Source organism: Sparus aurata, chromosome 6 (genome assembly GCF_900880675.1).
Source record: "Sparus aurata chromosome 6, fSpaAur1.1, whole genome shotgun sequence".
Lineage (NCBI taxonomy): Eukaryota > Metazoa > Chordata > Actinopteri > Spariformes > Sparidae > Sparus > Sparus aurata.
The window spans coordinates 16,575,181-16,591,392 of record NC_044192.1 but is presented as its reverse complement, the minus strand read 5'-3'; the positions used below and the strand labels follow the sequence as shown (position 1 = coordinate 16,591,392).

Sequence of the window (16,212 nt, the reverse complement as noted above, 5' to 3'; positions counted from 1 at the left end):
CCCCCAAACTCTGTCTGCTTTCACTCTGACAGTGACAGGCTGATGCTGGGAAGGGAAGTTTTGTTCTTTTCAGTCATCAGAACGTTTAAACACGCAAGCTGTAATACTGGAACCATGGTGGCTCAAAACCCGTACAACTACTTGTAATCATGATGCAATTCAGGTCGACAATATTTTCGTCGAAACTGCTTTGTCTCAACCCAATCTTGTCTTTATGGTTGTCTTTTTGTACTGTGTTACTTTACTTTCCCGCACGAGTTGTAAGTCCACACTCGTCTGACATGGTCTGTTTACAACCATTTTATGTTTGCCTTCATGATTCTATACCCAGAATGCTTTTCTTTTTTATATATATATTTTTTTGGCCTTTTATGGCTTTATTGATAGTACAGCTGAAGATATGACAGGAAACAGGGAGAGAGAGAGGGGGAGTGACACGCAGCAAAAGGACCCAAGACCGGAGTCGAACCCGGGTCCGCTGCAGAGCCTCGGCACATGGGATGCGCACTCTACCAACTGAGCTAAACGGCGCCCCACCCAGAATGCTTTTAGTAAAGTATTTCCGGCTCTGGCTGTCATTAAACCATTTTGCAGTTTCCAAGGGACCAAGTGCTTTCTGATGATGAAGGTTGTTGACCTCTGACCACTGCATGTTTCAAGTGTATAGATTAGGAAAGCAGGGTTAATGTAAAATAAATTCTTAAAGCAAGGGTTTCATTGCATTACATGTATCAAAGGAATACAGTTTAGCATTCATATGGTTTCATGTTTCACCCACTTGAGCTCACTGATTTTTGTTACAAAAAATGATCTGAGAGTTGCTTAATGGCTTGCTTGCATTTGAGTTTTTGTTACCATTGCAGCTCCAGAAATCTTTGACTAAGAGGTCTGAATCAGGTCGCACATGCCTGGTAAATTATGTTGCTGTTTTTACATGTGAAGCCTTTTTTAGTTTATTTGTTGATTATTTTTATTTCAATTTAAAAACAAGATTTCACAATATGGAGATGGGCCACTCCAATACTAATACATTTTGTATCCCATAAAAGTGATATTAAAGGTGCACCACGTAGTTTTGGGGAAAAAAATTTAATCAGAAGAGAAGGATCTTCATTGACAGACTTAAATAAACAACCTCTTCGTTTTCATGATTAAATAAACTGTATAACCAAATTGACCTCAAAGGACAACATCATTTCATGCTGTTTTACTTTGTTTATGTGTGGCACACCCTGCCACCTTCCTAGCTTTAAGCATTGTTACGAAAGTCATTTTCCTCTGAGAACAGCTTGTTTATTCAGTTATGGAAAAAATGGTAGTTCCTCATTAATATTGTTAGTATTATAATTCTGAGTTTTATTTTCTTTGCCAACTCCACGGTGCCCCATAAAGGTGCATATTGTGATTGGTGTTGGGATTCAGACTTAATTTCTAACATTGCTCTTAATGCCACAATTATAATAACCAACTCAAAGTGGTAGGATATGTGCACTTGGACAATGGCAGTCATATATCCAGACTGTCAATTTTCATTCATATACATGTACCACACTGTGTGCAAGAGGGTTAGGTAGAGTCAAATGTCTAGAGGAGGATGATTGATAATTTTCTCTTTAAAACAGTGGTGTCAAAATAAGATATGCAGCAGATAGAGAAGAAGGTACAGAAACTTTTACCATGTTATAGATAGGAGAGACTGTTGCAGAGGAGATGTTGCATACCTATGAACTAAAGTTGGATTGTTTTGACAGTGGATTATGTGAGCATAAGGCACTTTAATTTTTGGGAGGGAGATACAGTAAGAACTGTGAGACCCGTAGGAACTCTGAGTACTGCTGACAACAGTAGCTAGGAAGCTCATTATCTGAATGGGAAAGTGTCTATTTTAGCCCAAACTTAAATAAGTCAATAATTTTTCATAGATTGAGAATTCCTGAAAAAATTTAATTATATCAATTAATTCAAGGCCATATCATCCATACTTGTTTTCGAGCATACTTTAATACATTGGCCATTAGGACTGTTAAACATGTATTGACAAAGTCTTAAAAATGACCTTTTTAGTTTTGTGATTTTGACCTAATCCCAAGACTACTGAGATGCAGAGAAATGGTGCAAGGTGTGCTAAAACTGTGGTTTTCATAAAGCCTTGGTTAGAGAGTGCCTTAACATGTGTGTGGTTTATCTGTGTGTGTGTGTGTTTGTGTCTCATGTGCACACAACACTCAGGCCCTCATTACTGTCCAGCTCTTAGTATTCTTTCCTGTGGAACAACAATCAGAGGCTTTTAGTGCAAAAGCTTTGGTGAATAATTCAGGGCTGATATTATTTGCTGTGGTTGGCAGAAACAAGACGGGGCACTAAACGACATAAATGGATTTCTTCCATGAGATCTCACAGGGAGGGGAGGAGGAGAGGTGTTGCTTGTGGTGATAGAGTATGGTCCAAGTGGTGAGGGGAGGGAAGGGATGCACTCTCTTATTTACTAATTGGTTTAGACATTTCCTAGTAAGACACTCCCAGTTTGGGTGGACCCACTTTATCGCTGTCCGCAGTGTGCGTCTATAAGAGCAGACTGGCACCCCACAACCTCGCTCATGAGCCGACCCCCAAGAAATCGGGTGAGTTTGAGGAAAAATTTGCACTCATGACCATATCAGGAGTGTGTTTGTTTGCGTGTATGTTTCCGTGTGTAAAGGGGCTGGTACAATGTTGAGGAGGGTGTGTGGGTGTGTGGATGCATGCTGCCTAGCTTGAAGTCTCCTCCTTTATTTATGTCTTCTTTCGCTATGAAAGGAAACCAGCTGTTTGGAAGAAGTTGATAGAGAATTTGTGGGAGAGTTCCAAGTTGTTTCATGACGTGATGGCAGCAATGGTTTGACTAATTTCTTATTTTTTGTGATGATTTCTAACGGATAGTGTTGGAGTCATTAACTGTCTGTATTTGGTATATTTCGTATTGTATAATATTGGTTTATTACCCCTGAAATTGTTAGTTTCAGGGTTAATGTTATGGTAGCTCTGTGTGCTCTTTTGTACAGAGGCGAAGACAACACTGTTTAAGTGTTGCATTCGTCAATAGACTTTTAAAAGATCAATACAGTCTGGAGCTTATGGTATATTTCAGACTAGCAGTAAACAATCTTTTCCTTATTCTCAGGTGGTTGTTAAAATGGGACTCTGACCGCATTGAAGGTGACTAAATCTGAAAGTATACATGGTTTTTGGTTTACGGATTAAAAGAGAAATTGTTGAGTTACATTTTTTTTTTTTTTAGTATTTATTTAAATTGTTCTTTTTTAATGCCAGTGCAAGCTTTTTAAGTAGTCTTGTAGTGTACTGTGTATGTAGCAATGTAGTTGTATGCTCATATTTAAGTAATAACTTGCCTACATTCACATAAATATAGAATGAGATATAACTAAGAAAGAGATGATCCTGGATTATTGTTTCAGCAGGTCTTTGGTGGTTTTTCATCTTTTTTGTTATAGTCACATTTTATTAATATCTACAATATTCATTTACAGTTTTTATATGATATGATTGTTAAACTCTTTCCTGTATTTTATTTTTCATAGAAGTCATATTTACAGTTTATTTGTATTTAAACAGTATTGGTCTGCAGGTTAGAACATTATGTTTTCTTAGTGTATTAATATAAGTCTCAATGTTATACTGCACATTGTCTTTACCAAGAGAGTGGCTTTGTGGTCAGTGCTCAGCAGTGTGATCAGCATCAAGTTGCATTCTTTCAGTAATGGTGAATATATTGCTGCCCTCTATTGATTAAACTCAGCATAGCCCTTGTTTTTAGAGCTGAAACTTGGAGGAGTCGAAACCACTCAAGCAAAAAAAAAAAAAAAAAGGCATTTATTTCACAGAAGAAGGAGGAAATACTTTTATAAATGGAAAACTCCGTGAAATCCTAAGCCTGAAAAGAAGCCCAGCCCCACATTAAACAGACAAGGCAAGTTCATATCATGCAGGTGTTTGTAAGTTCTTGTGCACGTTTATTTTTTTCCAGTCCACATGGAGTTTCTGTGCCTTTTTGTTGGATACACTCAGATTATATTCTGGACTACACTCAGAAAGTTTGTCTCTTGGCTCTCCCCAGTCAGAATTAGAAGTTAGACCAGGAATGTGCTCCCATCCTCTTGCTTGGTGCATGTTTGAATGCCTCCCTTTTGCAGATGGCATGCACGCTCTCTGGTCCTGCTCCTTAATCACCAACAAGTCACCTGAAAGCTCCCAGTGTAACCCTGCCATTGTGTGTACCTGTCAGGGGAGGGTGCGCTATGTTGTGCGACTCTGATTACAGGATGCATGGCCGTGTGCTGCCCCAAGCAGGAGAGCTGTTTTTTTTATGGGAGCAGGTGCTATTTAAGGAGGTGGCTGTGCCCTGTCGGCTCCTCGCTCCATCCGTGTCCCTACCTTATTCTTCACTGCACGGGTCGACCCAGCATCTCTCGAGGAGGAGGAGAACGAGGGGGGAGGGGGCATGTTTGCGGGAGGGTACACTGGTGGCCCCCGAGGGGTTCCCGGCAAGCGCAAGTCCAGTCACTGTCCTCCTGAAAACCTGCAGATCCCCAAACCGGCAGCGCCAGGCAGCGGTGTTCGGAAGAGCAGCAGCAGCGGCAGCGGCAAGATGCTGTCTATGACATACAGCGAGAGCATCAGGAGCGGGATCAACCGCTACCACTCGGACCAGGGGCTGAATCAGCCGCCGGCCAGGCCCCCCGACCAGGCTGAGCTGCAGAGACTCCGGGAACAGAGAGTTGCTGCTCAGATTAAGAACATGGAAGACTTCCTGAAGATGAATGGCCTAGCGATGGAGGAGTGTGTGTCCTATCAGACAGGCATGAAGTACAGGTAAGAGGGAGGCAGAGCTCGACAGTGACTCGGATACTCCCGAGACCTGGACAAAGGGGCTGAGAACCAGCAGGTGAGAGAAGCTTTGTGGTCAAGGGAGGTCAGGTACTCAAGGGTCTATTGAACAGGTGTGTGTCATCACATCTATGTTTTTGTTGAGGTTGAGCTTTTCTGTTGATTATAGTCAGATGGATGCCCTCATCAGAAACAGATAAGCTACTACGAAGGCGTTTATCTTTCTTTTCTTCCGTAATATTCGTACAGTCTTCCTCTTTCCTCTGGTCAGACTGCACTCATGCAAAGGTACTGGGGCTCAGGTTTTATTTTAATCATCTAGGTCGGTGGCATATTTGCCCAACTACATGGGAAGGACAGACTGCTCCATAAGGAGTTACCTGGCCCCTTAAAATCTCATCCAGACTTCATTTCCCTTTTCCCCTTCATTACACAAATAGTCTCCCTTCTTCTGTGGCTATGTGTTGTTGTTCACTAAAGAGACTTCTGCCCCATAAAGATGAAGACAAAACAGAAACTCCTTTCTGTTTTATTGTTGGAAGTCGGTGCTGATCAACATTGCATGCCCCCATGATCAATGAAATTTGGTCATTTTGAATTTTCAAAATGGGTGTTTTTATTTGATGATCTGATACCCTCCCACTTTCTGAGCTAAATATAGAATTTAAAATGTAATCGGTATTATCTGAAAAAGGCTTTGGTACATAGCTGAAAACAAGTGTTTTTTTCTTTGCTCATAAAATGTTGATCAGGAGACAGTGCCAAAAATATTGTGATATTTGAACTGGTAATTACACCAATCTATACTTAAAACATTTAAGGCCAAGAGTTTCTAGGTTTATGTACATGTTTTATTTTTCTCTGTCTCCAACAATAGCCTAAAGATGCTTTACTAACCACCACCAGAACAAGAGATAACATTTGACATTCGCTAATTCGCCAACAACTCAATGACAGGAAGCCATAGCGCTATTTTATGGACCGTCGCTGTTTAAAGGACTGAGCCGTTGCAGCAGGCTGAACGGCTGTTGAGTTCGCTAATAAGGCCTGTTAAGATGATGTTGTTATTGTCGTGGACATGGATAACTTTCATCACACACAGGCTCAGCTGCTGTTGTTTTTGACCGAGATCAGTGACCAGAACATGATTATGGTTGGCTGCTGTCTCCATGTCTAGGGTGACCAAGTTTTACTGTTGTCTACAGGCAGTGTTGTATGTCACCACAGCCAGTTTGTTACCTTGCCCGTAGTTACCTCCCTGTTGTGTAAAGCTCAGTCACTGGCCCATGACGGGTTTGGGTGCAGCCTTGCGAGCATGAATGGAGAAAGGGAGTTTAATATCACAAAGTGCACGTTTGGTTCATTACTTACAAACCTCAGAGAGCCTCCTACAGTCTTATCTTTGATCAGAAGCTTTTTATTGTTTTCTGTTCAATCTTATACATCTGGTAGCAAATCTTAGTGTGATTTCTATCATTTATCTATGGTATTGTATTTGATTATTAGTATTGGTTTACTTACAGGAGCATTAGCTCATCTAACAGGAGGAAATCCTGCCAGGATCTGCTGTTTCTGGTATCACGATCGCCCGCAATTCTGTAATTAGTGCTGTAATTGGGTCACCAAGTACATGCAACCTCTGACTCAAACTCATCATTATTTCAGGTGTGTGGTCAGGAAGGCAGGCCAGCATTGCAACTGAGCCACATTTAACTGTTCTCATTACTGCCATCAAGTTTTCCCAACAAATCCAGGCAAGACATTTATATCATTTTCTCCCTCTCTTTTTCTTAACTTCTTGCACATTCTTTTAACTTTGTTTGTACTCTGAGCTATAAGAACAGCTGTTATTTTTTATGTACACCGCGAGAAGAGCACAAGATCTATTTCACCCACTCTAAATATATTGAATCTACAATTACTTCAGTTTGAAATAATTGTTTTTAAAAAGTATTTTATCTAATACTCGTGTACTAGTCCATTTGAATGAGTACTAAAGGTTCTAGACCATGCTCCATATTATAAAAGTACCATATCATGTGGTTTTGAGTTTGTAACTATTGTGTAATTCAAACTTAGAAAAAGGATTACTTTATTTCTTTTTATGTTGCCCTTGAAACAAAATACTACTACTCAGCAGGCCCATTTGGACACCGGAAAACTTTCCCTAGTGTCCATGTCCTCCAACTAAAAGAGCCAGGCAGCAGGTAAAGGAGCCAGCTAGAGTTCAGTGAGGCGAGACAGGAAGCCTCACATCTCCTGTTAAAGCTCTATGGGGGAGTATAGATTTCTGGAGTGACTTAACACTAATGGACATGGTAATGACCTCCACTTAGGCGATCATACATGCAAAGCTACGTTTGACCATAAGCTGTTCCTTGCTGTACAGTTTGGGAAATTCCATGCAAATTTACCAAGAATTCAGGACATTGTCTGCATATTCTAAATGCAAATTTTTTACTCATTTGGTTTGAGGAACAACCAAGAAACCTTCAGAATATTAATAATAATATGTAATAATATTATATTACATTAATATGTATTGTTTTGAATAGTTGTTGCTTAATGTTTACAGTATTAAAACAATACATATTTCCTGTACCTGAACAAAGAGTGAGAGAGAAATTCAGAAATGTTGTTTTTTTTTTGTTTTGTTTTGTTTTGCATGTATGAATGCAGTTAAATCTTGCTTGCTAAATGTAGCTTCAGGATTTAAGTTATAACAAGGTCCTCTGAATTTGATGGAAGTTTATACGTACAATTTTTATACATGAGCTGGGAGAGTCTCGATAAGTTGGTATGTAATGCCCAGTTTGCCTTTCCAAATCTTTGTGAAAAGCATTTGATGTGCAGATGGTAACATTGTGTCAGGAATCCTTTGAATTAGAAAATAGGGTTTTATTCACTTGTATGTGATTAAATATACCTAAAAGTTTTATTAACTTCTTTTTTATTCCATTGGTTAAACAGCTACTTAAAACTGCTTTTGTTCTTGTTGTTTTCGTGAAGATGCATTAAGCAGGTTTGGCCACTAGGTGTCAGAGAAACATTGAAAACAGGCTTACCACCACCATCATAGTCTTGCTTGGAAATGCATATATACAGCTGACACGAGGAGAAGGTGCATTTGTTTTGTATATTTTATGATTTGCTTTATCTTCTGAGATCTTTTCTTTCATGGTTGCATAATATTTAGTAATGTTAACCTGCACTCTGAAAGTAACGGTCAGCTAGTGTACAGTGGGTTTATAAGAGCTTTCATTTCTGAAACCATCTGTCCTGTGGGTTGATTAGAGCAATTAAGCACTTGTGCAAAATTAGAAAAAGCTACAGAAGCCAGTGAAACTCAGACCTTGGGTGATCATTTTCTGTCATTTTAGCACTATGACTCACTTCTATAATGCCATGTTTCGAAACAAGTGAAGTGCTGCAACTGATAATTATTTTCATTATCAATTCATTTTGAAGATTATTTTCCTGATTAATCGCTTTTTAAAATGTTAAAAAAGATCTCCATCACAGTTTGTCAGAGCCCAATGGGATTTCTTCAGACTTTTTGTTTCGTTCAGCTAACACCAAAAGTATTCAGTTAGAATGAGACACAAAAGAGAAGTAACAAAACCTATCTATATTTGAGAAGCTGCAATTAAAGAATTATATTTTAGCTCGAAAACTACTACAATAATTGCTTGCAACTAATTGTTTTAGAGCTAATGCAAGTTAGATTTTTTTTTTAATTGTTTTTCCTAAACAGATCAAATAAAACAGCAAATACAAATCATCTAAACCCTGACGCACAGTTGAGGTCTGAACATTATTTGGTTTGAAGAATATATTTTTAAGTTTTAGAACTTCTGTATACTGCATCCATTGAGTCATAATGTGATATGTGATAATATGAGCCCCCTGTGAGTAGTTCTGTTAAAAACAGCTGATCTCCACTAGATGGTGATAATGTTCCTCATTAGCAGCAGACATTGAAATACATCCAGATGCCTCCCACTGCATGCAGTGCCATAATGCATTCACTGAACAGAGCGAGCGCATCACTCTGCACTCCTACACTCTTTAACATCCTGACCAACTATTTTTGATATTTATTGGTTTCTATCAACGTAAGTCCGGTATTGAAACTGAAGAATAGATGACTAAAAATCATGTAGGGTAACAGCCCTTCACCGGGTGGCAGCATGGAGGACTGTATAATATTATCTTAGGATCATTGCTTGTGCCTTAAAGCATCATTCAGATTTTCTAAATGTCTTAACATCTGTCTTCCTCTTTTTAACCCACACTCACACATGCTAAGCAAACGTTGGCCTCTTATTTCGCATGCACAACGCAGCATTTTAATGAGGACATACATCTGCACTGAGCCTCTCTAAACTGTTATCATATTTTTTTTTTCTTAATCTCAGCAGCACTGTAGCATGTGTGTCAGCCTGGGCAACTGTGATGTTTTCTTCAGGCGATCCCCTACTCCAGAGCTAAATTTAGCCACAGACTCATATCTACAGCTGCAGCTGGATACAGCTGAACGGGCTGCAGCCTAACCTGTTCAGCCACTATTTTACCCCAAGCCTACTGCCTCGCAGTCTTGCGTACTTTGCTGGGAGCTCCAGAAGTTGGCTTGCTCTATCTTTGTCACTGGAGTAGGAGATGATGTCTAGGTGTTTGGAGTGATATAGATTTTGTTTCCAGTGGTGACCTCTCCAGTTTCCTGCTTGAGCTATCTGTGGCTGGCCTAGTCTGACAGCTTGTCAAAATGTTCTAGTCAGAAATATTGTGTGGGCACAAGTGTTGGGGATGCAGGGGATTACACCATTCCTGTTTGTTTAGGCTGATGTTCTATTCTGATTTAAGTCTCTTGTTTATGGCAGCTCAACTAGATGTCCTCATGATCACAATTTAGGGGTCAGGGGCTTCATTATAAAAGCTTCCTGAGTAGGAAATCATATCTTATTTCGGTTCAGAATGATATTCAGGACTTCTCTTATTACAGGAACATATTTCATGACTGCATTTAGGAAAAAAATATGGTCTTGAGATAACAATTTATTACAGAGAATTGCCCAAGTTAGGATGGCATAGTCTCTGTCCTAAATTCAAGTTAGGTCTGTATGGCAATGACGATACAGTTGATCATCAACATGAACACTGAAATATTTTGATTGAAAGGCTCAGCTGCTGAACCCATAGCTATTGGGGAAACTAGTGTTGTCAGCCTGTTGGAGAAGCTAACAGTGATGTTAGTCTGTCAGAGAGGCCGATAGTAATGTTAGTTTCTGTTGGGGGAGCTAAAGGTGTTGTTAGCATTTTAGAAGCTAACAGCGTTGTTTGCCTGTTGGAGACGCTAAAACCGATGATAGCATGCTTTGAGGGCTAACGTTGATGCTAGCCTGTTGGACTAACATTAGCCTATTAGTTTAGAATTTCATGGGCCATGTGTTAATGGGTTTACATCCTCTCCTCCACGAACGCAATTAATACCCCCAACTCAATGAAGCAAAATACATGATACATTGTCATGGATTCAGGCAGTCTCATATCTTTGAAAGTAAAGTTAAGATCTAGATTCCTGAATTGGGCATGTGAATAGTTTTACCTTGGACTATTCTATGAATTTGTGTCATTGGTTGTTCTCATTAACCATTACCACTGATTTACAACACTGCAGCTTTCTGATTCGTAAGCCTTTGTATTTGCTTGTGTTACACCATATTTTTACTTTGATGTTTCTGATGTATGTCCAGAAGCGCAGACGTGGACTTCACAGGGGGTGTGGCCCTGGCACTACTGTTGTTTTTCTCCTGCTTTTATTTGACATGATTAATTCAAATCTTGAGACATAAAAGGTCATTCAAGTAATGCTCCATCCAGTGATTCAATTTCTTTACTTAAAAATGATTTAGCAATTTGTTTGATGGTATTTGGACTATATTGTATTAATTCTTTTTAAATTCAGCAACTGTTGATTTCCTATGTGTAACACAGGCCCTATTGTTGTTATTCCCCAAATGTAAATGGTGAGAACATACTTGTTCTCTCCTTCATCATGTAGCTGAGTGTTTGCTAGAAGCATTTATTTTTTATTTTTTTTGACGTGTTGTTTTTAATGAAGCCTGACTGGCCATACTTTACACCTATGTTAACATCACAAGCGCCTTTCTGCATTAACCTTGTGTTTTTCTATGTGTTTTAACGTGCGTGTGTTTGCCTGCGTGCACATTAGTGTGTGTGTCACTGGAAGCTGCAGGGGGAATGCTCAGTACTTTGTGAATACCCAGTAGTGACAGGAGGTAGGAGGCCCTCTCCACTGTCCCCAGCCTTTTAGACACTCAGTCTTTAGAATTGTGCCGTTGTCGCTTTGGATCCCATAAAGTTGTTACTTAACAACATTCAGCAGACATTTCCTAAACTGTCGTCTTTCATCTCCGAATTTTTTTTTGAAGTTTTGCTTGTTTAAAACTTCTCCCAGGGCGATGTCTTTTGCTGTCCTCTTCTTGAACCTCCCATTTAGCACCAGAATGTGCTGCTTCTGTATTTAATATGTCGGAAATCCTACTGTGATTTATTTTTCTGTCTATTGTGACACTTACATGATAAATAACAATAGATCCTTTGACAACAGAGATAGTATGAATGATGTAAATCTTAACACGCAGAAAAGTGTTACTCTGTAGGTTGCGGTTAGGGAATACGAGGCCAAAGGGGTTTTCATTCACAAGTCTAAGGCTATCCTGGTGAAGAGGGAACACTAACAGAAGCTTTTAGTACATTTCTTTGGTTTTGGGTCACTCTTGCAAATTTAATGTTGGGGGAAGTTTTTTAATGCTTGGCTGATCCCTCAGAAATTCAGAAAAAGCAGGTCTGCCTTTGTTCAGTGCAGTTGTTGCTGTACTCTACAATATCAAACCCAGATAATGTTCAAGATTGTTGTTTTTTTTTTTTCATTAAACCTAAGTCATATCATCTTTTGTAGCTTTTTCCTACATTTGTCATGCTCTGCTAATCCTTTTGATTTTTTTATGGTCCCATATGTGTTTGTTTAGTCATTGAGAAAACACTTTATCCACTCTGGCTGAATTCACTTCTCCTGAAGTACCTCATTTCTTATTGTACAAAAAAATAAACATTTTCTTGTATAATTTCCTTGTTTAATCTTTGTCCAGTTACCTTTTCGTCACAGAGACTACATCCATGTGTCAGGTATTTGTGCTGGTGTAGACTGAGATTTAAGGCAAGGACCAGTAGGCAGCATCTGTCATTTTTCCAACCTACTTTAGGTGAAACCCGACCACCTCCACATTCCCATAGAAACCATACTTATGTCAGTGCTGCAAAGTATACTGACAGCTACATCGGTTTGGAATATAGCGATATTTGACACTGAATTTGAGGACTCAACTGTGTATCAGACCACAGATGACACCAGAACTGGATGGGTAGCGTGCTGTTCCCCAAGTGTTTCTTCAGTGGGGTCTGAGAAATGGGAAACGTTAATACTGAAAGACTATGAGGCATTATTCAGTGTAGCTTAAAAGATGGCCATGTATTTGAATGTACTGTTAATCAGACTACAAATATGACAAGAAATAGTAAGCTAGCATGCTTTTGGCCTGCAGTAATATTAACTTATTGGAATGATGACAGCTGCAGGGACGTAATGAGAATGAACCCATCAAGACTTTTGCTGTGTGAAAGTGGGCTGTGGTTTTATCTAACTGACACCAGGCAAAAGGTTGGAACTGGTCTGACCTCTCAGAAGTCTCGGTCAGGGATTTACTAACAATGGTCTGACCACATGAAAGAGCAGCTTTTTGTCAATGTATTATATTGGTCGGGGCTATTCAGGGACACAGAATCAGTAACTGAGAAAAAACAAGGTTTCATAAGCTTGGTTTGACCCCTTTTAATATCGGTGACATGGCATTACCATCAAAAGCTTATGCCATCATGGCATTTGCTATCAAGTGATAAGTCTGTAAAACCACAAACAAAAGTCATTACATCATAATCAAAGTCACATGTTAAAACATGTATGTAACGGTGTGATTCCACCCTCCGCACTGAAGCTACATAGTGCAGAAACAAGTGATGGGGCGGAGTGGCTAAGACAGAGACACCATTCACCCTCTTACAAGACATTGTACCATTAGCATGATTTTGAAGCTGGTACTTAAGGTGAAATAAGATTTACAGACAATTGCTTCAAAGATGTTGCAATGCTTTCTGTATATTTTGGAAAACATGGCTTGTTGTGTCATGAATATTTTTCAAAGGTCTGGTATATGGGATTTACTGCCATCTAGTGTAGTGATGAGGTTGTAAACTTGCAAGCATTGCAACCATTCCGCAGAAACTCAAGAATAACGCAAAAAGCCCCCTATAGAGCTAGTGTTTGGTCTGTCATGTTCTGGGCTACTGTAGAAACATGGCCATGCAACATGGCAGACTCTGGAATAGTACCCACCCCCCTGGTAAATATGAAAGGTAAGGTAACGAAAACACAGCGCTTCATAGTTTTTGGTGATTACACATTAATGAAACATAATTTTGAAAATTGTATACCGTTTCTACCGTTAGCTCCCCCTATATCATATTCACTGGACCTTTAAGGCTGTTGCTTCTCTAGCATGTCCTTGAACCGGTATTTTCTTGAAACAGTCTTGGCCAAGGCTCCAACAGCAAGCAGCCACATCTTTCCACTGAAAGGTCTGCAATAGAAAGTATTTCTGCTTAGCAACGCTTCCTTGTGTGAGCATTCCTTTCCCTGACAAATGCACACAGTCAGGCAAGAGGATCTTCCGTTGACCAGGACAGATTATTCTGCTTCCTCCATTCACGCTCTCTTCCTTCAGATTAGCGAGGGACCGTGTAACGCAGCCCTGTTTGGTTTAAGGACAAGCAAGCAGTGAGGCTGACATCCCGAACATGGCTGTGAGATCACTGCTGTTTTGTAATAGTCGACATATTTACTTAAACCCACAATGTGTATATGAGACACATCTTTATTAGATATACATTATCAACATTGCAAATGCGCTGTTTCTAGTCACCATTTTTCCACATTTAAAATGACACAGAATTTGTTTAATTACAGATGATTTTAGCTTAAACCAAAATGCACTGTAATGACTCTCTATATTACATAAGAACAGGGTTTCCCTGCCCTCTATTTTTCATTGTCTCAGCTCTCCTGCTCAGTTAGATGTGTCAGAGGGGACAGCTGAACCGACAGCTCCTCCTGAGCCCTGCTGTCTGCTGGGAATCTGTCACATTCACTGGAGAGTTAATAGTTGCAGCACTCGCTGCTCACAGATGTGACCTACGTCTCTCTTTACGTTCCTGTTTCCTCAGGAATTCCCAGAATCACAGATAGTCTTTAACCTTTGTAGAAAGCCAAATGTTCTGCTGTCTTTTTATTTATATATCAGCTATTTTAAATATCTTTTACCACTGTGACCATTCAGATCAAGTACAGACACAAAACACAAACACTCATGGTTAAATACCTATGCAGTATATAACAATATTCCAATATTTGTGCTTCAGTTAATTGCATCCTCATTATAGTGATGCAACAGTTAGCCATTATAAATGTTTAGGCACAGCCCGAGGTTGCATTAAGCTGCTAGAAAAGCATTACCACATCTGTCGATCAACACTGTCAGTCTGTCTGACCTCACATCACTTTCCATTTACTCTCTTAAGCCCTTTCACTCACTCCCTCACTGAAACACACATGCGCACACACTCTCCTCATCTTCGCCACCCAATCTCAAGGACGCCATCCTTTTCACTCAGTTACTTGAATCCTCGCTAACACTGTTAAATTAAACCTCCAGTAAGTGGAACTTAAACCTCCATTGGACAGCTGGCCAACAGTTACACATGATACATCTGTGGTCATTCTCTATGGCGCTAACAATCACTGCCGGCCACGAATGACATTGTCCTGGCCTGATGTCTGCGGATAATCTTTCTTAAGTTGACAGTGAGAGATGTATACAGTTGAAGGCTGGGCTGGAGGGAGAAGAAGCAGTCGAAATATAGCAGACAATATAGTATAGCAAACAGTAGAGGTTATTCTGTTTATCCAGCTTTGAACTCATTGCTTTAAGATGTCAAAGCCGTGTTTAATTGCAGTTTTCAAAGGAATCCTTATCACAGGATCTCTGCAGCAGTCCCTGCAGAGAGCCTGCTAAACTAGCTTAGACAGATCAGGCCTGGCACCCTGCAGCAACTTGCGATGTGCCAGTCCCAGCTCGAGGGAGGTATCCACACTGCCCCTGAGAGCAAATTAGTCCCTCTGTAGAGGAATGACAAATATTGGAGTCTTTTCCCCTTTCAGTGGCTTAGGGGCATTTTGTGTATTTTGTCCAGGCTCACTGTGTAGAATTGATTCCGAGAGCTGGTGCCTATTTTTAGAGTTAATACTGCCGTTGTGGTGAGAGATCAATGCTCACGACTACCCCACAGTACCTGAGTGGTCAGAGTAGTTTCAAATGCTCTGTAGATTACTGTATTTGTCCTCCCACCTTTGCCACTGAGCTCCTTAGCAGCAGTTTGGGGACGCCCCTGCACGACAAGGAAGGACTACTAAGGCTTCATTATGGTATGGCATCATTGATTGCCAATGCTTCTCCACAGTCAGGGCTGCAAGGATGAGAAGAGCAAAATCAATTTTATTTTTTATTTAATGGTGTGTGTCTGTGTGTGTGTGTGTGTGTCTTGCCTAGTATTGGCAATAAGGGATGTAGGATTGTCAGTAAGCATATCTGAAGCTTCTGTGCGCTTGTGTTTTACAGCTGTGGGGCTACATGGGGAATGTGGATCTAAACAATATTGTCTTCAAGTCTTTTATTTTTCTCTTTTTACTCTGCTGTAGTCGTGATCAGAGAAACACGCATGTTCTGCTGTGTATCTTCTGCTTCTCTCTCCTCTTCCTCCCCCGCTGTTGAATGAAATGCAGGGCCCTATCAGGACTCTGCTTTCACTCAGAGTGATTGAGTGTCTGAGAGGGGTTTTAGCAGCTCAGTAGATTTTTGGATAGCCACAAATCAGGCACTTAATCAAAGCAAGGAAGGCGAGGGCCATGACACAAGAGGTGGACATTGTTCTAATATGTGGGAGGAGATGGATTTCTTTTCTCTACAGTGAGATTGTGCTCAGCACCACTATCTAACAGCCAGCTACTGAGTCCAGCACTAACAAAGGGAACTGATAGGATTTGGTTGTCAGGTATTGTTCACTTCTTTCTCTCTGCATTGATACAAAAATTACTTTTTATCGTGAAAGAACAGTCATGCATCGGGTTGAGCAAAT

At 40.1% G+C, this 16,212-nt stretch overlaps 1 protein-coding gene across 5 annotated transcripts in view; it reads left to right on the top strand.

Moving 5' to 3' along the window:
* The window catches only part of kcnab2a (potassium voltage-gated channel subfamily A regulatory beta subunit 2a), an 89,986-nt gene that overhangs the window by 31,266 nt on the left and 42,508 nt on the right, over positions 1-16,212 (top strand). Inside the window, exon 1 of one of the 5 annotated variants that reach the window (XM_030419171.1) lies at positions 4,598-4,869. The exons of 3 other annotated variants lie outside the window; for them this stretch is intronic. In XM_030419171.1, coding sequence (XP_030275031.1) covers positions 4,646-4,869 — 224 coding nt within the window. In that variant the 5' untranslated portion in view covers positions 4,598-4,645. Of the gene's footprint in view, positions 1-4,597; positions 4,870-15,958; positions 16,129-16,212 lie in introns of those variants that run through there. One more of the 5 variants, XM_030419170.1, reaches the window with a different exon arrangement.